A 25,013-nucleotide genomic window follows, 5' to 3' on the forward strand; every position below is an offset into this window, starting at 1 on the left:
CTCAATGAGTCAGACGCGGCTCACTAACCTAGAGGTCTTGAGTTCGCTCCCTGTGTTGGCCGGGAACGCCTCTCGATATTTTCCGGCGTAGTTTCTCCAGTCAGTAATGCAGGACGGTGGGTCTGACAAGGAACAGTGTCTAGTCGTTCGGATGGCCTGAAGTTGGTGTAAAGGAACCCTTGGCAGTTGGAATTCAAAATAAGAGCAGACCGTAGTACAGTGTGAGGGCACAATTTACCTCATAGCATACTGTATGACATATGCCCGTCTTCATTAACCGTTTCGGTTCAGAATAGTAGGGCGTCAAACCCCATAATTCATTTTAAATCTGTTATTTTCACATCTTAAAGGCATAAATATTCACCAATCGAATCACTAGCAGAAAATATATTCCGGTCCGCAAAATATATAAGGGATATAAATAATAGGAACTAAATGCGGGTTTCCTTTATTGTTCTCTAATCCAGATCTGTTTACAGTGGTAATAACAGTGTTCCGTGCATGGTGAAGTTTAGAAATAACTCTAGTGTTATATACATTGGCAATTATACACAGGTGTCTCGAAAAAAAAAGGTAAAAGAAAAAATCGATTTCTTTGACAGAGCGTGACGTTGATACACATAAAATAGGTGTCATGTGGTATATTTTAACATATTTAATCAAAACGGGAAATAGAGTTCAACACAACAACAGCATTCTAAATACTAAAATTTCATGGAGATAAAGTATTCAGTTCGACCGTCATTTTATCTTATATCCACAAATATAATCGAAATGGTTTTTTGGCAGTCTCAATTAAAACAAACCTCCCGACCAAATAACAGAAATAAGTAAAATTCAGAAGTAATATACAACAGGCATTTCCATATACCTTTTCTTGCTTTCCAAATGTCAAGGGTTCTATCATGTGCAACCAATAATCTATGTTGTAAATAGCTTGTGTTTTTTTTTATATTTTATTTATATGTATTCTGGTGTGTACAATGATATTTACAAAATTATCTAATAAAATGCTGGAGAGGGTTGAAGTCTTCGTATATCAGCTACCGGCAATTTATCACCATTCCATGGCCTGTAAGTAAAAACAGAATATTAATATTATTGATTATACCAAGTGAACTGTGACTGATGAAATGTTTTGTTCTGTTTTTTTCAGGTGGGACGAAAAAGGATAAGTATTGATATATTTCAGTAGCATCGATATTACTGTTAAATAAACTCAATTAGATTTACATACGAGAGTTATCTGTCTACAATTCTATTGGCTCCTCTTGAGACCAGATATTTTAATTTCTAAATTGGCCGTTTTAGTTCGATAATTGTGAGAAATGGTTATTCTGTGTATTTCTTCTATGTGTGTAAGACAGATGTAAAGCTGATTAGAATTACGTTACAAAATAGTACACTAATTGTGGCCGTTCAGGGAAGAGGTCTATTCTCAAGTAAAGTGAACATATCGGATCAGATTGATAACGGAAAAGTAGTAAAATGGGGGGGGGGGGTCTTCTTTTATTGGACTCTGTGTTATACATACCCATAATAGAGATACCGCTCATTGGCCAAACGCGTCATATACAGAGCCTGTTATTATCTTTACATCCTTGGGATTATTAGAAATTCAAGATGATCGACAAAGTAGCCACCATACTAAACTTATAGGCTGTCTGTCTACAGTAAGCTCCACTTGAGAACAAACACTAAGCTAGTTGATCGACATTTTAAGCCCTAAATCGACGATTTTAGTCGAAAACAACAAGTATACTTCCAGAATTGTGTTACGTATTTATTCTGCTTCCATTTAATAAAACATATATGGCGGCCATTTAGAGCAGAGATCTATTCTCGAAGTATGAAGTTGGTGAATATCTGTGTTCAGAACCAGTAGCACTAAACAATCAAAATGTAGCCAATTGTAAATTCTAAATTGGTGTTTTGATCTCTCGGTGATTAACATTGTCGATAAAATTATGTTTGTGAGTATATTCCTAATTTTAAAAAATCCTATTACTTACTTATAGTACATTCTAGAAGAATTTTTTAAATCTATCGGTCGAAATACCTGTAAAAATCATCAATTATCATAAATTCATTTTAAAAGCATCATACACACGTTTTGTAGTAACACAGTAAAAGCATTTCTGTAGAAAAAAAACAGATTTGGTATATTGGGAAAATAATTTAACAGGAACATATGAATTGAAAAATCAACATTAAGCTTTCAATTGTTTTTACAAAATTGTCCTATTCAAAAGCATTTGGTTGTTTGTTGATAACACCTTTAGACCCTAAGTTTGAAGCCTCATGTCAAAACTATGTCAAATTGTGACATTTTGTACAAAGAGAACCGAATATAGTGGTTTTAAATAGTATACACATAACTTACTGGCATTGTATAATTGCCCTGTGGTTCCATATAAAATGCTTTAGATGACGACATACGACTATTAGGTAATGATTTTCGGTTACCAACACTTGAATTAAAGCCCTGTGACGTCGTTGAGGTCTTGGCCGCCGCTTCTGCTTTCTTTTTTCTTTCTTTTTCTATTAAAGCTGCGAAGACATAAGCAGTATAGGTTATATAACGCCATAAATATAGAATAGAACTTGAGAAAAAACATTTATATTAAATTTTGGCACTTATAGTCACATTTGGCAAAGGTGAGATTTGAGAATAAACATACTGCTATACAATTTTGTTGAAATATTTCAGCCCAGAGCAGCCGTATAGGCTTTCAGGCTTATTTACATCTATTTTAATATTTGATGATGTAAGTATTCAGCAATTAGTTTATTTCAGAGATATATAATGTTTGCACAACCCTGTATCATCAACACATTTGTGGGCCAATATCAATTAAATTTGGACTTTCGAAGCCAATCGGATCTGTAACGTTAACTGATCAATCTGGATGTGATCAATTGGAACTACAGTATATGGCATTATATTTGCAACACGTGGCACTGGTGGACAATGCATAGTGCCACATATGGACAATTCATAGCTCCAAGAAGCATACATAACACCAATCGGCAATGTATACCTTCCTCAAGAGAAGGTTTGATCTCGCTTTAACTCCACACATTTTATCAATGCCTTTACGTAATACTCTACATTTTTCGTCACTAATTTCAAGAACTCCTAGATAACTCGATAGAAAATATCATCGCGAATACCAAGTCTCGTGCTTTCCAACTGAAATATCTAGCAGTGATAATCGAGTTGAAAAGTTCCGAGTTCGTTTAATGTCAAAGTTGCTTGCAAATTTTTCTAATTTACTTTTCTGTTCTTCCAGATTTTCTTTGGTTTTCCTTGAGTTTTTCAACTAAAGAAACGCTTTTAACGGCTGTAAACGAATCTATACCGTTATGTGTTTGTATCACATGTCTGTGGTAAAGACAGGTAACGTAGCTTAAATTTTTGGGAATTTCAGACTAATCTAGCAACGGCTAGTTGTTGTAAAACTCACAGTCGTTTCTTCAGGAACATGAGCACTAATGGGCAATGTATAGAGATCACTAACAGTGAAAGAATGAGTTTTATGTTGAATTTATCAATTAATATTAAGCAGCAATCTGAGAATAATCGACCGGGTTGAGATTTTGTCTATAAATAAGCTCAGCACATTTTAGTATGAATATCAGACGTTGAACTGTGACGAATGGATTTGGGTTTAACATAATACTTGGGTTACTTTCAGACGAACATATGCCAACTTTAAATTATATGTTTGCCTGAGGGTAGGGTGGGGGGGGGTGTATCCGGACTAACGTTTTTCGGCACATCTTTTGGGGATTCTATTACGTGCACGCCATTTAATATTTTCGTGTCAAAACCGGCGAATATTAACAGCTGGGCTATTGTCATCCAGAATTCAGTTCATACTCAAATTCTGAACACTGGGTAAAATGTCACACACTATTAATCCCTTATTTATAGCATTACATACAAGGTGAACTCCTTGTCAAAATATCTGATGAATTTATTTAGATTTCAGTAAATCACAGACTGACTTTTATAGACTTCGTGCACATCACATTACTTTCTTGCAATACACATTTAACTTTAACTGAGCTTGGATTCTCAAATTACATAACGTCTGTTTTTTTGTCTTTTTTACTTTCTCTATTTTTAAATTCAGATTTTTTTTTCATTTAAAATGTAATCAACACTGCCAAGTGTCAGGAATGCGTTATGCTCGAACCCCAGATAAGCATATAATTTGAATTTGTGTCCAGATTTTAGTGTAAACGTTTAGATATAAGAGACGACCAATAGGAGCCATGATGGTTCAGTGAGTAAGAAGTTGGTTCACTAGCCTGAGGGTCCCGTGTTCGATCCCGGTGTTGGCCGAGAAAGTTCATCAGTGGTGCAGGACAGCGGGTCTGGCAAGGGACAACGTATGGTCGTTCGGATGGCACAAAAAATCGAGGTCCCGTGTACACACTGGCGTGCAAGTAAAAGATCCTCTGACATTTGGAATTCAATACAAGAGTAGACCATAGCGCCGCTGTCCGGGAAAATTTCCCTCATAACACATCGTGTTTTCATTAGCCCAGTCGGGGCATAACATTAAACCTCATTTCATTTCCTTACCAATAAAATCTGAAGCTGTCTTGGGTCGGGTCATATACTGTCGGACTGCTTGGCCATATTCCTTCCGTCTTGTGGCTGATGCCGATTGTCGGAATGAGAAGGCGGTGCCACATCTAAATGGTTCTTCTGGTGACGTAGAACAACATGTCTGATTTTGTAGACGAGGCTGGGCTGTCTTTGGTCGCTTTGTCTCTTCGGAAATGTCTGTTGAACAAAAAAAAAACAAGACATTTATTTTGAGCTAATTAGCAGTTATAGAATGAGGTACACTTATAAGAATTGTGTCGGTGGCCTATCCTTAACGTCTGCTAATTATGAATGTCAATGAACGAATCTAACAAGATATTATCAGTCATTAGTGGATTATAGTTAATAGTAAAAAGGCTAGTGTGTGTTTGTGAAAGCGTCAATGAAAGTAAGCATGTCATTTTATCAAGAATAATCCTTGTCGGACATTGAAAAGTTTAGTCTATTTCGTAAAACTCTATGATGCTATGAGTCGTCGAGTTAACACTTTAAAAATCTGCATGTATAATAGGTGTTTGGCTGCTATAATTCGTCGAGGTAAAGCTCTAAAGATCTACATGTATAAAGGGGCTTTGGCTGCTATAAATCGTCGAGGTAAAGCTCTAAAGATCTGTATGTATAAAAGGGCTTTGGCTGTTCTAAATCGTCGAGGTAACACTCTAAAAATCAAAATCTGCATGTATAAAAGGTGTTTGGCTGCTATAATTCGTCGAGGTAAAGCTCTAAAGATCTATATGTATAAAAGGGCTTTGGCAGGTGTTTGGCTGCTATAATTCGTCGAGGTAAAGCTCTAAAGATCTATATGTATAAAAGGGCTTTGGCTGCTATAAATCGTCGAGGTAAAGCTCTAAAAATCTGTATGTATAAAAGGGCTTTGGCTGTTAAAAATCGTCGAGGTAACACTCTAAAAATCTACAGGTCTTTGGCTGCTATAAATCGTCGAGGCAATACTCTAAAAATATACAGGTCTCTGGCCCTGAAACATAATCCACCGGTCTAATGAATTATGTATTTACTGCTGAAAAGACGGGTCTGGATCAAAAGAGTTCCTGATTGTCAAGAATTAGCGACAAACCAAAGTTTACTATTAATATTTGGGATTTGTATTAAACAATTTAAATAATTTAATGACGTACACAATTTGATTAGTAAACGTTATGTTGAGGTCGTTCAACTTTTATAAAGACAATTTACATCACGCGATGATGCCGTATGGCCGCTAAATATGTCAAAATATTGGACTTGACAAGCGCGTATTATATATCGTCGAACACCAGTGTTATGCCGTACTGGATTTATAACAATCTGATTAAAACACAGGTCCTATTTCGTTTCGTTTTTTATTGTTCAAAATGTCGTTTTACTTGTCTTTACTACACTAGGATCGGGAAGAGTTGTTATTATAACCCGCGAACTGGTTGATGTGAGGGATTAGCCAATGAAACGGTCTGTTACGGTGAGTTTTTGGCGTGCGGGGCACGGAACTGTGGATATTCCAGTATAGAACCATCAACGCTGATTAGTAAATCAAATATCTGACGCCAAAGGGACAAAAGTCGTTGGTATGATCCCTGACACAACCCCCCACTACAACTGGTAAAATCTTTATGTAATGGAGAATATCAAAAGTATAAAAATAAAAAAAGCGAAACGAAATATAGATCTGTATTTTGATCAGACTGCATTTATAAGTTCTTGATTTCCACTGACAAACATCAGTTCGATTTTATATTAAATATTTCAACACAAGCCTGAAAAGTAAGAATCTAATTAAAATTTGATTACAGTCTCGTTTCGTTTATATATCTTTTTTTAAATTTCCACACCAGATTAAAATAGGTTACATCTCACTGTGCCCACTTTTGATTAATCCAATTAAGGTCTAATTAGGATTAGTGTATTAAGCGGATTAGGATTAGGTGTTATAGGTAATTAGATGGAAAAAAACAAATATTGAAAGTGACTAAATATTCAGTCTTATAATTGGTGAGATGAACTCACTGTAATCGTTAAAGTGATGAATTTTATTCAAAAAATGACACTTGAATATAATATGAATTATGTTTAGTAAGCCTACACATTACACGGTCTTTATAAGGACACACAGAAGTCAGTCTGTCATATTTCATCATGGCAAACGTTCAAGTAAACATCCAGTACATCCCCAATGCTCAAGGTGGAGAAAACTTAGTCCATGAAGAATACAAATTCCGAGTGAAGAATAGGAAGGCAGAACGAGTATACTGGAGATGTTGTATAAAAGGTTGTCCAGCAACCCTGAACACCCACCAAGGCTTTATTACCAAATATTCCAGAAACCACAACCATGTTGCTAACCCACACAAGGTGGCAGTCGACAAATTTCTCGTTGCCATGAAAACCAAGGTGCAAGAGGAAACCAAACCAGTCTGTGCCATCTATCAAGAAGAAGTATCAGGTATGTATTTATCTCTAATGTTGTGTGCCGTTGATTTAAATGATTCAACGTTAAAGCATACTGAACATGTTCTTCCGTAACAAACCAATCGAGTGTCTGGTCGAGTATTAATGATATAATAATATGTATAATAAATATTTTCTTTTTGTTTGTTTACAGCCCTTCGATCTGACCGTGACTCAGGTGAGATGATCAGAGAGATTCCAACATTCTATAGTTGCTGTGCTTCCCTGTATAGAGCCCGAGCAAAGATCCTCCCAGCACTTCCTCAGACCCGCAACGATATCCAGCTTCCAGATTCTTACACCAAGACCACATCCGGAGACGACTTCCTTCTCCACGCAGCAGCCGACAACAGGCTTCTAGTGTTTTCCACACAAGAAAATCTTTACCATCTCGCCAATGCAGACACTATATACTGTGATGGAACATTTAGCATGAGTCCTACCTTATTCACCCAGATCTACACTATACATGCTTTTGTACACAATAAAATGTTCCCTTTGGTGTATGCACTATTACCCGATAAGAAGGAGGCAACATATGTTGAGTTCCTCAGATGTGTTAGAGACAAAACATTGGCACTTGTCAATGTTAATCTTAACCCAGGCCATGTGTTTACAGATTTCGAAGTTAGTATGCAAAATGCTGTGAGAACTGTGTTGCCGAGGTCAGAACTAAAAGGTTGTTTTTTTCACTTTGGTCAGTGTATTTGGCGCAATGCGCAGAAATATGGACTACAAGCAGATTGTTCTCGGGTGCCAGAAATCAATAAAATCGTCAAGCAAGCAGCAGCATTACCATTAATTCCAATACAGCAGGTTGAAGATGTATGGCTGCATGCCCTTGATGATGCACCACTCCAAGATGCCAGAGTGTTGCAATTTGCAGATTACGTAACTGAGTTCTAGGTGGAGGGGCAGCATGGCAGAATGATGTGGAACCATTTCCACACTGAAGGTCCACGCACAACGAACCATGTTGAAGGATGGCATTCCAAGATAACATCCATTATTGCCACCCCTCACCCAAATATTTTTAAGTTGGTGGCTTTTTTTAAGAATGAACAAGCTTACTCCGAAGTAACCATTCTCCAGTTAGGTGCCAACGGAAAATTACGGCCTAAGAGAAGAAAGTACAGGCAACTAGAAACCCGACTCCAAACTCTGAAAACAGATCTTCAGAACGGTATAAAGACTGTATTCCAGTATGCCGATGGCGTAGCCCGTTTAACTACATTGTAAATTTTCATTGTTTATCTTGTTTTTGTGTGATGTATGATATACCCATGTATGTTATACTTTTATTACATATTTTATATATAAAACATCGAAAATTGTTATATTTTCATTAAATTATAAAGTGCTAATGTGATGTATGATATATCCATGTATGTTATATTTTTATTACATATTTTATATATAAAACATCGAAAATTGTTATATTTTCATTAAATTATAAAGTGCTAATGTGATGTATGATATATCCATGTATGTTATATTTTTATTAAATATTTTATATATAAAACATCGAAAATTGTTATATTTTCATTAAATTATAAAGTGCTAATGTGATGTATGATATATCCATGTATGTTATATTTTTATTAAATATATATAAAACATCGAAAAATAAAAAAAAAATTACATAAAATATTTGGGGTTTTTTTCCATCTAATTACCTATAACACCTAATCCTAATCCGCTTAATCCACTAATCCTAATTAGACCTTAATTGGATTAATCAAAAGTGGGCACAGTGAGGACACACCTTAAAATCTAGCATACTTTGTATTATTTTTATGTATATAAAAGATATTCGTATTCCAAATGTATATCAGATAATTTGCGACACACGCTGAATGAATGAAATAGGGTTTAACGTCCTACTTTTCTGCACCAACCGGGGTAATGAAGACTGACAAACGCCATACTGTGTGCTATGAGGGAAATTGTGTGCCCACGCTAACGTGTACACGGGGCCTCGGTTTTTGTCCCATCCGAACAACTAGACGCTGTTCCGTGCCAGGCTCACCTCTCTGCATCACTTACAAGAAGAAACCACGCTGGAACGGCATACGCTACGAAGAATAATATCGCAGAGAAATGTTTCCGATGAATTTGACTAGATGAGAATCAGGAGAGAGATATCGCGGCAAATATATATTTCCCAATCTCATTAAAGTCATATTATTTAAATTACATTGAATTTTATTTTATGTTTTACAACATTGACATCTGACATAATGTCTTTAATGTCGGCGTTAAAAACTTATTGGCCAATAAAGTCGCCTGTTTGATATACAGACCATTGTTTTGTGGCCATTTGTGATAACGTTAAAACCAAAACGTGATTCTATATATTGTATGTAGGGTTTGAGTATGATTGGTTGAATTAAATAAACCCCGATTTCATTAACTTGAAATCCATCAATGGTCGTTAGATCAAGATATACAACTGGCGGTAGTTTTTTCTTTGATGTCCATAGCAGTCATATCTCATAACAACCTGTCATGACGTCATCAAAGGTTGACATATTCGATTCATATCAACCGCTGATGACGTCATGACAGGATGAAATTTCATATCAACCGCTAATGACGTCATCTCAGGTCGATATATTCGGCTCATATCAACCGCTGATGACGTAGATGATCGAAATAATACAAAAAGCAATGAAATAAATTTTTATTCTTTTGACAATTAAAAATTGTTATGGTACAGTTTGTAACACTCAGGACCGAAATAGACGGCGTACTTGTCGGCATATTTAAATCCGTTATCCATACTCCATGTCTTCGCCCGCGTGTTCTCTTATCATATCAACCTCGGATAGATTAATATCCTATACATATTGTTGGGTGATGACTATAATTGACGTTATCAAAGGTAACGACTAAAAATTAGAACCAAATGCAGATTTCGTCATGGTCGATGTAAACAGGCCTAGGATACGTGATTGTTGGTGAGATTGTTGGTTAGGATAAGGTTTTAGCTAGGTTTAGGGGTAGGGTTAGCTCTAGCCCTGTTTACCTCCTGTGACCGTTGATCAAATCTGTAGTTGGCCTTAATATTTAAACCTAACCGTTATCAAGATATAAAATTACACAACACAATAGTCATGATCAACCACACACAATAACTCAATAGCTTGAACTCACCTAATTGTCGTCTAGTTGATCGAACTGGTCTTAAATTAACTTCTGTTATCGTATGAGGAACACTCAGTGTAAAGAAAAACCTAAATTGAACATCGGTTAAACATATTTATTAAATTTTAGAATGGCGTATAGTTCTATTCTTTGGAATCTTAAAATAGACTAGAATTTGTCTACATGCACATATTAATATCATATGCACGTATATAAAATTATTTACATTCAATTTTTAAATTTTTATTGTAATTACACTCGAACAGCCCAAATTGAAGGGCAGTGGTTTGCGCCTGCTTAGTCCATTCTACACGGGTTTTTATTACGATTTTGCCGTTTATAAATCAGCCATTTTTAATTACTTCCGCAATGTTCTTTTGGGGTATTTTTCTTTGTTCAGTACAAATGGCACTCGAAATCATCAAGCCCATAGAATACACGGCATCGTGTACTGGTTTTAAAATGCCATTGTGTTGTATTGAATATTTGGATCTCATATTTTCCCTGCAAGATAACAACAACAATTTTGACTGAAATGGACCTACACTGAATTCTAATTCTAATTCCGATGAACTTTGTCGACCAACACTCAGGAGCGAACCAGAGATCTCCCGGTTAGCGAGACGTCTTACTCACTGAGCCATCGCCACTCCATAGTCCCATTAAGTGCTATAAATTATAGTGGAGATAGCTCCTATAAAGGTGAAGGTCTCAGACTGATAACCTGGTAATTATTAAACCCTAATCGATTGTGTCAGTTTTTCCGAGCCTTCGAAATTTCGGAATCCCCTCCCACCGTATCTGTATCCGAAACACAACATCTCACACCACACACTGTTCAAAAGCTGAGTCCGCCCCCCCCCCCCCCAAGTCTTCGAAAGGCTTTGTATCGCATATTTATCAAAAAAATACATGTGTTAAAACAACTAAGGGGCGGACATGAATGACGACAGTTAAGAACATTGGGAACATGTAAAATAAGTGAAAGCCACTCACCTATCAAAGAATTCTAAAATAGATGGATGATGAAAACTTGTGACTGAATTAAAATTCTGCGTTGATGGGTTCATTTTCTCTGCCTAAAGAGATGTTTCACATTTAATAAATAAAATATAAATATTCAATCTGATTAAAAACAGATCTATATTTCGTTTCGTTTTTTATACTTTCAATGGCCTCCACTACATGAAGATTTGACAGGTTGTAGTCGAAGGCTGCATTAAGGGATCATACGAGCTCGTATGACCTCTGACGCGACCTTAGATCTGTATTTTATTCAGATTGTGTTGTATATGAATCATAACAGCTAAATAAATCCTGTTATTCATAAAGAATAATGACATAGAATATACTGATACATAGAGATAACATATGAAAAAAAAAGATGAATTTACCGAATAAAAAAATGATATTTTTATATAATGAATGATAAACTGATTTAATTAAGAAAATCAACAATTCATGCTCGAAAATAAATATTCAAATATTAAGGGTTAGTACAATTTTAAAGAGAACATGCAAAGTTAAATTATTTTTGTTATTGAATAAACTAAGAAATTTCTACTCTATGGATTCAAAATTAATTCAAAATTGACTGTAACATTTATTTTTGCTGAACCATATTACAAGTACGACGCAATTGCGGCCATCCCCGAATTCTGACGTCAATCGATTCCCATTTGAGCAAGAAACAAACATGTATCTAGTCAATTATACTTGAATTAGCGGAGCCTTGGTTTGTCTTCTCGAGCTTCGTCCCCAAGGAAAAGAACAAGAACAACAAGAAAAGATGAGTACCCCCACACACACACACACACACACACACACACACGCACGCAAAGAAAAAGCCCATTGTCACACAAAATTCGACTCATGTGTGCATCGACCGACAACGTACGATAGGAAACTAAGTTAAACAGTAAAAATTATATGTCTGTGTCTAGATTACAATTTTAGATAGTTCATTTTGAGATATCGATTTCTATGTTCTTGTGTCGACACGGAAAGACAAAACCAAAAAAAATTAAGTAAACAGACCGACTTCCGCTGAATTTTCCGAAACAAAACTTTAATTTGTATACACATTGTTGAGTAACTAATCACTAATTGAAATAAAATGTGTCTTAAAGTTACAATTTCATATTTTCTAAGAAAGTCAAAACATAATTATTTCTATGTCTTTTGCTCAATAGGTTGTCAACTCACTATTATGCGATCATAGGTCTCATTCTCACACTTAAAAAATCATAACACCGGAAATATTAACACAATTACCTCTCAATTACCTCCCTTGTTTTCCTATTCCCACCATGGAATAGCTATCTTCAAACGTTTGAATTTGAAGTTGAAAATGATATATTTGCCAATTTCTCAACTGGCAATAGTGAATTATATATGATTAATAGGATTATTCTTTAACAAGGTAGGGCTGTTTATAGATACCATCTATTTTAGGGCTTAATTTAATACATTTTAAAAATATAACTTAAAAATATGAAATTGTAACTTTAAAGCCCCACTTTCTGAGTTTCTCCAACGGGCTAATGAAGGTGTGTTGCATGCTATGATGAGGGAAATGTTACCTAGACCAGAGAGGGCTGGTTAGTTAACATGCGCCTTATTCACAGAGCTATCGTACCTCCCAGTATTAATGAACAATTGTCATACAGTATATAGCAATATCTTATCTTAATAACTTTGATGGGCTTAGACTAATAGAATCCGAACTAAGACATTAACATGGCTTTATTGAGTTCTGCTGTAAATCGATTTTTGCAATATAACTAAAAACAACTATATTATATCTATACTATAAAACAAAACCCTTAATCCGGCCATGTATTTCTATATTCTATTGCATGCCGTTCATAATATGTAAATCTATGTCTATTCTATCTATATCCTATTGATTACCTGAATGTGAAATATATCTTGGCTGTCTGTATTCAATCCAAGTAATGCATACGGTAGCTGCAGTGATTATGATTTGAAAAATGAAAGTTACATATAATTTACAACCTGTATTTTCTTCGATCAAAGAAATAAGGGATCATCACCCATTCTCGGAAAAGGACGACTTGCTCGTTCGTTGTGAAGTATGTGTTAGATGTGTTGTTATTTGTTGAAAGTGAAGGATGGGGTATGGATGAGAACAACGAATACATAAACAATATAACATGCAATACAAATATACAGTTAAATTACACCATTGATAACATTCGAGGAAAACCATCGTTTCTTAATAAAGTCGTCGATGATTCCCCCAGACAGTACAAATACATTAACCATTTGATGTTAATTAAATAAAGAACATGGAAACACATAATAGATAATATGACAGAAGTACGCATGTTGATCACGAAGAAGAAAAAGAAGAAGAAGGAGAAGATTTCCTTATATAAGTGCTTTTAATCTACGTTTACCGAAATTTCTGTAGTAAATTGATACATTTCTTGGAAAGCTTCTTTCTAGAAAATGGCAGTTGTACAGAAAATACAATACAAAATTGGAATAAGTGCGAAACGATGTTTCACGTAAATCCAACAAGATGTAAAAAAAACACCCAGGACTACAATATTAATAAACTTTATTCTCCAGGCTCTGTGATATAATTATTCTTGCGGTATTTTCTAACTAACAACACCCAAAACATTACACTCTGTATAACCAAGTCGACCATCGACTACCGCGACAGAAATGCTAACGGTTCTGAGTTGGCGTAGGCTATCCCAAGGCTAAAATTTTGGGTATAATCGTAAATCGAGCTGAGGCGTGACATTGTTCTAATGGCTTTGCACCACCACTTCAGGTTTCGAAGATATACCACTTCCGGTTTCAGAATACGCGTCACAGGGCTCTACCCGTACAACGACAGTTAAACAGCTAATAAAATTTAAATGAAATATCCTTCCAACAGGGTCCACAAAAACGTTGACATCGAGCATGGTTACAACAATATATCCACCTTTATTGTGGGCGCATAAAAATACTTAAGCCTCTGTGAATACGTTTATCACATGAACGCATATGTGATATCGTGATAGGAGGACGATACGTTATGTATTTGTGACAAATTGTTGCTACGATATAAACGTTTATAAAAAAATTGACAAATTAATAAAATAAATAACGAAATATATGACAAAGATTACAGAAAATTCGACCTGAAAACATGAACAGATAATAAAAGACTTACCAGTGGTCTTGTTATAGCACTTTTTATCATTAAAGCACAAACACTTTTAGGGTTTATCTTTAAAGCCATGTCTATGTCCTTTAACGCCTGAAATATATTAAATGGAAGTCATTATAATCTACCTGTAAGAGAATATAAATGACAGATTCGTAACTTTGTTCATTTTGGATTTTCATATTAGCTGTCAGAGATATATTTATATCTTCTGACAGCGGAACTTGATCAAAGTCCTGGGAATGGAAAATTCGAGAGAAGTGAAAGCATTCAACAATGCACGCTTTGAGTCATACACTACTGAGAATTCCAGTGAGTTGGGCACTAAAGATCTAAAACAGCATATCCAAAAAATAAATAAAAGGGAATTAACTCTGACCGATGCAAGGATAAATCATGCCATTCAGTCTCTTGTGTGACTTACCATGTTCTCTTCGTCACGGGAACCTCTAACAAGTGCCCGTATGCAATAAACATCGGGGTTTTTACTGTCTAAAACTACAGCTTTTTCTGCATCTTTTAATGCACTGGCTACATTTCCTGTAAATATCACATTAATAAAATTAATAAAAAAAACAAATAGGTTACTGCAGTAATCGATGATGCTCAAAAGTCAACATTTCTTAAGTCTGTTTGGCCTGGAATTTTTTTTTTTTTTTTTTTTTGGGGGGGGGGGGGAGCTCTTGAAAACTTAAGGCCAACTTATACATAGATACAAAGGGATTTTCTGCGAACATAGTATCTTTAGATGTTACTAAAACAGTTTTACAATATAACAGTTTAAATGAAAAATGTATATATTCTTACCTATTTTAGTATAAGCAAAGGCTCTTCTTGTCATAATAGGTGTCATTAAACAACAATTAGTTACACAACCAGCTAGACAACCATTCTAACAAAATAATGAGACAAATAAGAAATAACACTTCTTAAATATGTTATTCGCTGTTAATTTAAACCATATACGGCGAAATGACATATTTAATAAAAATATTTCTAAAAATCTGAAACAACAGCAGTAGTCCTTTAATAATTTAAAGACAGGTGTGACGGGGGTGTATAGTATACAAAATATAATGTTTGTATTGATATTGCGTATCAAGTTTGCCAGATATCAAAAATTTCAACAGAACCTGTTTTACACAATACTAGAATGAATATTCTGCCAAGCATGCGACACGCGTGAAAAGTACGCGTAAACTCATAAAGGCCCGGTCCCTGTGGCCGATTGACACAAAACGTATGCAAAAAGGACACAGCGGACGAGCAAACTTTCGGAGATGGCTCCATCCGTTTTCATCCGCTCCAGAAATGGACAAAATTGACGAAAATTTGCGAAAACAGAACGGAAAAGAAAAACGTGGGAAGTATGTAGCGGGTATGTTAAATGGATGTTCATCGGAAGCCTAGCGGATGAAAGCGCATGGGAGTGGATGACAGCTCCGAAGGGGTTAGGCAAACTCCAGACATCCTTCAATATACCAGATACATCCCAGATACAAACGCTTTGTCCGTTTTGAAAACTTTATATACGAGATGCATACGCTTACATCCTTTCCGTGCTACTAACGATGTATAGACGCTCCATGTACCTTATCTTTCCTCCCTCTTTCCGTTTTCAGCTGGAGCGGATGTGAGTTGCGAGGATGCCCAGAGGATGCAGAGAGAATACAGTGGACGTTTAACGGATGATAACGGACATGGAACGTTTGGTGCTCGTATATGTCGCGCATTTACATCGTACACGGCAGAAAGTGCATCCGTCATAAAAGTTTTGTGCAGCTCAAAAAGAACGGATGCTCGATGGATAGAGCGTATGAAACACGTATGCAACGCGTACACAACGGATGCATGGCGTTTTCAAACGGAGGGCACGTTTTTTCCCCGTTTTACATCCTCTTTGCATCCGTAAGTGCAGTGGGACCGGGCCTTAAGTGAAAGTTTGTATCGAGGAATCTAGTCAATAAAGTGGACGTTTGGTGGGAAAAAATGATTTTGCACGGTTTTACAATTAAACTGTAAATTTCTCTTAAGATGAGCGGTATTCAATTAAAACAAGTTTGGCGAGAAAGCATTCCTTAAATCGGTGTGCATGCCAAAAGTTACGGTCGAAAATGAACAAAAAATCTAATCACCTAAGGTGAAAATTAATATCTTATTAATATCTTAAGCTAATTAACGGAATACATACCTTTGGTATTGAAACTATTTCAAATGCTTTGGTATATTGTGTCATTGCCTTCTTATGTCGTCCCATATGTTGATAAGCTACCCCTAGATGATTATACAGTTCATATAGCTAAAAAAATAATATACTTTAAATACTATCTGATTAACATAGTTACCTTTTCAGATTTACAATTATTCTTAACTATATTAAGCGACAACAATAAAATTATGGTTAGCATAGCATTTATTCAGTACCATTTTTTAATCCATTTATTGAATTGCAACGACCCCCCCCCCCCAAAAAAAAAAGAAAAAACCCCAAAAAAACCGCAATATATATAAAAAAGGGTTGACATAACAATAAAAAGTATAAAATAATATACTTTAAATACTATCTGATGATACTATCTGATTAACATAGTAACCTTTTCAGATTTACAATTATTCTTAACTATAATAAGCGACAACAATAAAATTATGGTTAGCATAGCATTTATTCAGTACCATTTTTTAATCCATTTATTGAATTGCAACGACCCCCCCCCCCCCCAAAAAAAAAAACCCCCAAAAAACCCGCAATATATATAAAAAAGGGTTGACATAACAATAAAAAGTATAAAGGAAAAATTGAAAGTATCAATGAAAAATTGAAAGTATCAATTAAAATTGAAAGTACCAATGGAATTAATGGAGAATTGAAAGTTTCAATTAATTACTGGAATTATAGACTATAAAATCTTACCAACATATCGTATGATGGTGGTGCTTCATAATTACTAGGTAAGTGTTTTAAATCCACCAACCACAGAAGCTTCTCATAACAGTCTATGGCCTGAGATTTAAAAAAAATACACGTGAAAATCAATCATAAATTTAATATACCAGACCTCGCTTATTATACCAAAAAAGAAAAATCATCAAATCATAATAGTGAATAGTGTTTTTTTTTAGCTTAGAAAATGACAGAATCTGTATTACATCATTATACGAAGTGGCCTCTAAGATCACAGGAACATCTCAATTTGATACAAATGAATTGGGGTTAATCGACCGGATGATTGTTAGAAGGACAGAACTCGAAAAGCTCCCCCCCCCCCCTCGTGAATACACAGCAACTTAAAGTAGTCTAATAATAGTAATAAGATTAATTTAGGTGGCTGATTCGTCGAATTCCAATCAACCAATCAATCGTTTACAGTTCGCGGAAACGGGACTCTCGGAAGAAAATTTTGAAAATTTAACTACCGAGCGTTTCCCTGTTATTCCAGCCCTTGAATACAAAAACTTCAATGTGGTCCAATATAGCCTACCTTAGGTGGCTGACTCGAAGCTCAAATAAACAAACAATTGTCGCGGGGTATGGGACCTCGCCCTCCCGGAGAAAATTTTGAAAATGTAACCGCCGCTATTCTAGCCCGTGAGTTAAGCAACTCCAAAGTTGTCCAATAGTTTTGTAACCGAAATCCCACCAAATGCCGACCTGAATTCCAGTCATTCATTCAGACTGTTGCAGCTGCATTCACAAATAATAATCGATGCCCGAAAATGTCGCACAAAGTAGATTGACTCCAGACAAAATGTTTTAATCCATAGTCAATTCAGTACAAATTCGTGGTATTCAATTAAAAGAAAAGTCAAATTTGTGTTTCATTAGATTTGGGGCACTTTATTTTGCCAACTAGATGAAATACTTTTTTTTTCACTTGACCCGTCTGCCCGAAAAGTTAGATTGCCCGAAAGTTAGGCGGGGGGGGGGGGCAGCTGACAAAATCAGACCGAAACTGCTTGACAAAATGGCCGCTCCTTGTACGCAAATATTGTAAAAAGTATGTAATATCAAGGTTGTGGGCTCTTTAGTAGTCACAATTTTTATCTGATTTTGATGAAACTTCAAAATATATCTTTATATCCCAAATATCTCAGTCCATGTCGATATTCGCACATTTCAGACCATAATTTCCTGCATTATGGACCTTGATTGTACGAAAAATCGATATTTTAGCTTGTTCTCTATCCATCTCTTGCAAAATGTGGGCGTATCTTGCCTGGTAACCGCTGGTCATAACGTGTTGTTATTTTGTCGTCAAATATCTTTATTCATTATCAAAAGTCCCAAAACACACAAAATTGGATATTGGTTCGAGTCAATTCTTTAGAAATAAACCAAGAAATTATCGAAGCAGGATAAGCGGAAGCCATGTTTGAATTTGATTCCAGTAACACTAGTGTTCTCTGGAGACTTTACCTTGTAATTTTATCCACAGTTGAATGAAAATAAAGCGGTAATTATCTCCCTTTTTGGCTTCACACTTTATTTGAGGTCAAAAGTTTGGAAACTAGTTACACTAGTGTTACAGTACGTCATAACTATTTACTTCAACACTGCATTTGACCTCGGTCATTGTTACCGTTCAGTCACTGCCTTTTTATAAGAGCACCATATCCACATAATCTGCCATTTGCAAGCTGAATTTGCAGAAACAAGGCGGTTCATTAACTTAGTGGAAGGGAACCCGTGTTTGTACGTCAGAAATTACAGAATGTAAACCTCCACATTCACACACCTCACGCGAAAAAAGTTGCCCATCAAGAAACTTGCGGTCCCATTATATTTGCAATTGCATTATTCCAACTTTTTCGCCGACGGAAACGCGTACATGAATTTTATGAATTTCTTACTATACAGATAATGATATTTATTTTTCAGTTCATCATTAATATGTTAAAAAGTTAACTGATCTATTATGTGTATAATCAAAGACAGTTATACCCCAAACATTCATTTTACATAAATATTATTAGGTTAGGTTACTATACACCAAAGGAAAACTCATGTCAAAATACTGTTAAAACAAAAAAAAACATAACTTCAAAATGAGTATTTAAAATAATTTGTATAAAACTGTATGTTAATGTAAATACCACAAAGTAGTGTTTTCACTTTTTGTTTTCCAGATTCTTGATTTTGATTTGACCTTTCACAATAATATTGTTAATCTTTTATACAAATAAAACACGTCGGTGTGTCACCTATTGACCTAATTACCCACATTCTTTACACCTATTTATTAGGATTATCAATATTTCTTCTTTAACAATTTATGATGTATCTGTGTATACATGTATCCAGTTATTATTGACCTATAAACACGATTATTATTTATTTATTGTCGTGGGTAATAACCATTATACATGTCTTTATATATTTTTTGTATGGTTTTATAATAAAATGCTCGTTAATTCACTGCATGTAAATGGTAGGAATAAGTTGTCTAACAAGGTTCAAACCAAAATACATCATAAAGCATATACTAGGTAGATGTGAAGAGTACTGGTTTGACTGTTTAAAAAAGAACCAGAAATTTGGCAACACCATGGAAGTCTTAAATCTACGTTTTATTTAAATTAAAGATCAGAGCATGGTTCACAGATTAATTGTCATTGACTCCCAACCACCCCACCCGCCATATCTTTCCTTTAACAAACCTTTTGCAGTTATTAGCCAAACATAAAGATTCTATTCATTTTATCATCCAGTGATACAGTGACCAATATTTATATAACATTTTTAATTATTTTGGGATGGCTGATTAAAGAAAGTTGTTAATACAGGTAACTTTCAGACATTAACTAGACTAATCATTATGACTTATTACTAATATCAAGTCGTCTTAAAGGGCACTATCTCAAGTGGCAATATGTACCAACGTCTGTGGTTAAGGCCCCCCTACATGACTGAAAATATGATAGAATTCCAGTATTTGAAACCTGTATATGCAATTATCTGATCAAAGAACTTCATTCCCACCTTTTGCCATCGCTTTCTTCTTTCATAAACCATGGCGGACCGTAGACATAAAGTCGCTTCTTGATTTAAATCTTCTATGGAACTAAAGTCCCAAGTTTCATCATCCAACAAATCTGCCATTTTTAAATTTTGTACAGAGCAATCTTTTGATTTCCTAATCACCTTTCCTCCATCACTGTTTTGTCAATCCCTTTTCTATTAATCACTTTAATCACGTTTTCAACGAAATCTTCATTGGCTAATCATATAATGATGGACACCAAATCACCTTTCACAAACCACTAAAAATCCAGTTATGCAAATTTATATACTACGAAATCACATGTTGTTTTTCAGTTATGTAAATAAGCCACTGATTTAAAAGTTATTTATATCACATTTTGTCAATCACTTCACATAAATTGACTTGTACTGGAATGGCATACCCTACAGTTTGTTATAAGTTTGTTTAAGGAAAACGTCGTGTACAGCTCCGTTCATGTGTGGACTGTAGCCTATATCTGCACTACACCACTGCTTCTGAAAATATAAATGTGGAATTATAATACACTAATATGTGATATCAGTAATCCGTCAATACTGTTCATTCAGAACTGTGTATTACAATATTGTCATGATCCCACTATCGATTGAGCAATCAATGGTATAAAAAGATTACGATTTCGTGAAGAAGAAAATATATTAGAGAAACCTTTCCATGAACCCAAATCGATTCGTAACGCCATTCTTGTCAAGCTTTTTTTTAAGGCGGATATTTAATGGATTATGACCTTTTGTTCCTTGAATTTGATTGATTTGAGAACTGATTGATTGCGGCTAATTACGTGTTTTGATACTTTCTCTGCACGAAACACGTATTGTTTTCGTAACACTTTTTATTCTCTTTCGGGATTTTTTAGTCAGAAGTTGCAGCCGAAACTGTGCATGGTGCAAATATTCTGAAATCGTAAAGTTTGTTGGCCTCCGCGAACCTATTTATTAGTATAAATATCGGAATAGTTTTACGGATAGTACAAAAATTGCCCAAATCTCGGTCATTTCTCAATGGATCTTCGTTGGGTTTTCATTTTTGGATTATTTGGACAAATTCTATGCGTGTTGAACGCCAGTCTAACGTACTAACCGTGAAACGACTGATCTACAAAACCATCGATAAATACGTACTTTATTTGATAACTTTGAATTTCTACACTATTATTCAATAACATTGATTTCTCGGTGAATAGGTTAATTGAAGGTTTCAACCAGTGTAAAAAAAAAATAAAAACATGGTTCACTATTTATTAAGAGAAAGAGAAAAAAAAATCGAGTTTCACCTCCATGAGACCCGATGGTACATAGGCCTACTTAATCACTGAGCTATTTTTGCAATTGATAAACAATAATATCTGAAAACCTCGATATAAACAATCAGTAATTGATTGAAGGTTTCGACGTAGCCGTAGGCCTATATAAAAAAAAAACCGGTACAATTACTCACAAATAGCGGATCATGGTACTTTCTCGGTTAAAGAGAAGCAAATTCGAGTTTGACCTCGCTGTGATTCGAACCCCCGACTAACCGCACCAAATGGTACAGCCGCGTTTACACGATACGACCAATCCATACAGCCACCGGATGCCCCTAGTTCTATTCTCATCCGACCAACTGACGTCATATCTGACTTGGCAACCAGAAAAGACGTCGTCTTCTATCGCTTAAGCGGCGTTTACACGATACAATCAATCCATACAACCGTCGGATGCAACATATTGGACGACTATTTACACGATACAACGGTTTTATCCTTGTATGGCAAAATAAAATTTGTCCCTTCTTAGTAAACTGAATAAAATGGCAACAATAGACCCTAAGGCGACACTTCTCATCTCCGTCGTCGTGTAGTTTTGCTGCCGCGGATTCCACAAAATCCATGCTTTCTATACCGAGTTATTAGATATTCTAATTCAGTCGCGGATAGGTTTAGATCCATTTTAAGAGTACGTCTGAGTAGGCTACTTGAAACGACAGAAGACGACATCTTTCTGGTTGCCAAGTCAAATATGACGTCATACCATCGTATGACGTTGACTAATATAACGCAATTTGGTTGGTGCACCAGTTGGTCGGATGAGAATATAACTGATCCTACCCATACAAATTTGTCTGATGAGTTGTATCGTGTAAACGCCGCTTTACACCGACAATTTGTTTTCAACTTTTAATAGGAGAGAGAGAGAGAGAGGGAGAGAGGGGGGAGAGACTCATCGACTTTTGTCCACGCAGTGTGCTATAACGGTAGGCTATAGGCCTAAGGGAAAAATTTCGCCCTGGCGGCAGCGATATGGGCATTTGATTTGACTGCCAACTGTCAAATGGTTCTTTAACGTGTTGCCAATGTGAAATAACCTTTCATTCGAGCACTGATATCAAAAAAAATAGTGTTGATTTTGACTATACTCAAACCAGGCCATTTGAAAATTTGAGGACAATTCTATGAAAACTTAAATTATATTCTTTGCATGCGCAGGGTGATTGTTGTTGGTGGAAATTGGAATAAATCTTCAAGGTTGGGAAGGCATACACCTATCACATGCACGGCCATTAGCGACTGGTGATCGACAAGCTTGATCTTGAACATAACTCTGTTGAGCGATTAATGATTCCACACCCCATCGTCTGTTTCAAATGACCATGCAGTGTGCTATAGGGAAAATTTTGCTCTGGCGACAGCTCTTTGGACTATTGTTTTGACTGCTAACTCAGTAACTGTCAGATTGTTCAGTAACGTGTTGCCAATGTGAAATGACCTTTCATTCGATCACTGATATCAAATCAAATAGTGTTGATTTTGACTAAACACCAACCTGGACACTGTTTCTCAAAATCCTAAGTAAAGAAAAAATCCTAATTTTAGTTGATACTTCAATTTTGATTGACTAAGCACTAAAATCAATCTAATATTATCCAATCAAATAACTAAAATTTGAATTTTATCTTAGTTAAAATTTCGTGAAAAATTTCTATGTAAAACTTTAATTATATTCAATGCATGGGCAGGGTGTTAGCTGTTAATGGAACTTGGAATAAATGTTGACACATGTCATCGACACACGCCAGTACTGCTTTCATGCAGTTCTAGTTTGGAATTGATTTTATTGATTATAGTAATCTGATTTAAACGAACGAGATTGATATTATAAGCCGATAGCAATTAACAAAAAGAAAGAAATTATTATGAGATGGAAGTATTGCTGTTGATAAGCCGCGGTTGCTCAATGAATTAGAACGCTGGCTCGCTAACCAGGTTCATGTTAAGTTTGGCCTAGAAAGTTCCTCGGGAATTTTCCATTGTCTAGTCGTTTGGATGGGGCGAATAAAAGAGGTCCCGTGTACACATTGGCGTACACTTAAATGAACTCTTGACAGTTGCAATTCGACATAAGAGATGACCATAGCGCCACTGCCCGAGCAAAATGTCCCCCGAGCACGCTGTATGGCGCATGCCCGTCTTCACTGGCCCAGTCGGTCCAGAAATGTGGGACGTTAAACCCCATTTCATTTCAAATGTGAAAAAAATACAGATATTATCATTATCAATCCAAGTAGTTTTATTATTGACAATCATGACTTTATCTATTTACATTAATAAAATAAAATTGTACTTACATAAAAATGAATTTATTATCCACTCACGAATAGACGTGAGATGAAAGTAAAACTGATTATAAATCCTCTTGACCTAATGTACACAGTATAAAAGTATATCTTAATATGAACAATGTAGATATATTGCTTTTATTGTATACATATACCAAACGTCATTATATTATAGTTTACATACAGGTATATATCATAGTGTATTCAAGCCAGGTGAATAACCTATTTTTAGTAATAATCATGACAAGAATTTTTGACTGCTCAAATCCCGACAATCACATGGGACCATCGGACATCCAGTGTATTACTAAGCAGTGTACCTAAGTAAGGTATTGCTCGACCGTTCTAGTTCAAAGAAAAGTGGGTAAAGCTGCCGCTGTCCGGGAAAAATTCTACCCTCCCACTTTCTATGTTGTCCAAAGAAGATGCATACTACTAAATACAGGCTATACATTATAATCCATGTAATGAGCTAAAAGCCACTGCACAGTAAAATTATACGGAAACAAAACATAAGAATGCACCAAATGTCAGGGTAAACCCGAAGCTTATTGGTTGCACAGATTTATTACTATACACAATCCACATTGGGCCCACATTGGGCCCAGTAACACAGTATTCGGGAAAGAATAACGATATCCTGCTTCATACACGATACCCACCACTACATAATGGTCGGGCCACAAAATCACCGACCTTACACTCATTAACTACAAGAATAATATTCCGACACAGATAGGCAAAATAATTAGTATATTATGCTTTACAATATTCTACCAACCTTGTTTTCTGTCAAACTAAATGATATCGACAGCTATAAAGTCCTCTAAATACATAACAGGAGCTACCTAACCTCCATGGTCAGAATGTGAATCAACTATACAGAAACTGTAGAAGAAATCGTAGAACAGTATTACATGTAATAATCTGATAATACTATAATAACATATTGCTTATTATTAATCTTCAATATAAGACGCTTATCACTCTTATTCAC

The 25,013-nt window shown here is 35.5% G+C and overlaps 1 protein-coding gene across 3 annotated transcripts; it reads right to left on the minus strand.

Annotated features, from left to right (window-relative positions):
* Positions 1–445: 445 nt before the first annotated feature.
* Positions 446–25,013, minus strand: LOC126828294 (uncharacterized). 3 transcript variants are annotated; one of them, XM_050557985.2, is made up of 15 exons: positions 24,798–25,012; positions 24,026–24,098; positions 20,377–20,895; positions 17,311–17,400; positions 16,591–16,698; positions 15,207–15,291; positions 14,824–14,939; positions 14,406–14,492; positions 13,124–13,180; positions 11,207–11,289; positions 10,220–10,299; positions 4,595–4,798; positions 2,384–2,550; positions 2,013–2,059; positions 447–1,072 (listed from the first exon to the last, which is right to left on the minus strand). In XM_050557985.2, the coding sequence occupies exons 3-15, from the start codon at positions 20,494–20,496 to the stop codon at positions 1,003–1,005; spliced, it is 1,314 nt and encodes a 437-aa protein (XP_050413942.1). In that variant the 5' UTR covers positions 20,497–20,895; positions 24,026–24,098; positions 24,798–25,012; the 3' UTR covers positions 447–1,002. The 3 variants fall into 3 exon arrangements, with proteins under 3 accessions (XP_050413944.1, XP_050413942.1, XP_050413943.1); XM_050557987.2 differs by lacking the exon at positions 13,124–13,180 and having other exon boundaries at positions 446–1,072; positions 24,798–25,013; XM_050557986.2 differs by lacking the exon at positions 24,026–24,098.

Source organism: Patella vulgata, chromosome 7 (assembly GCF_932274485.2).
Source record: "Patella vulgata chromosome 7, xgPatVulg1.2, whole genome shotgun sequence".
NCBI lineage: Eukaryota > Metazoa > Mollusca > Gastropoda > Patellidae > Patella > Patella vulgata.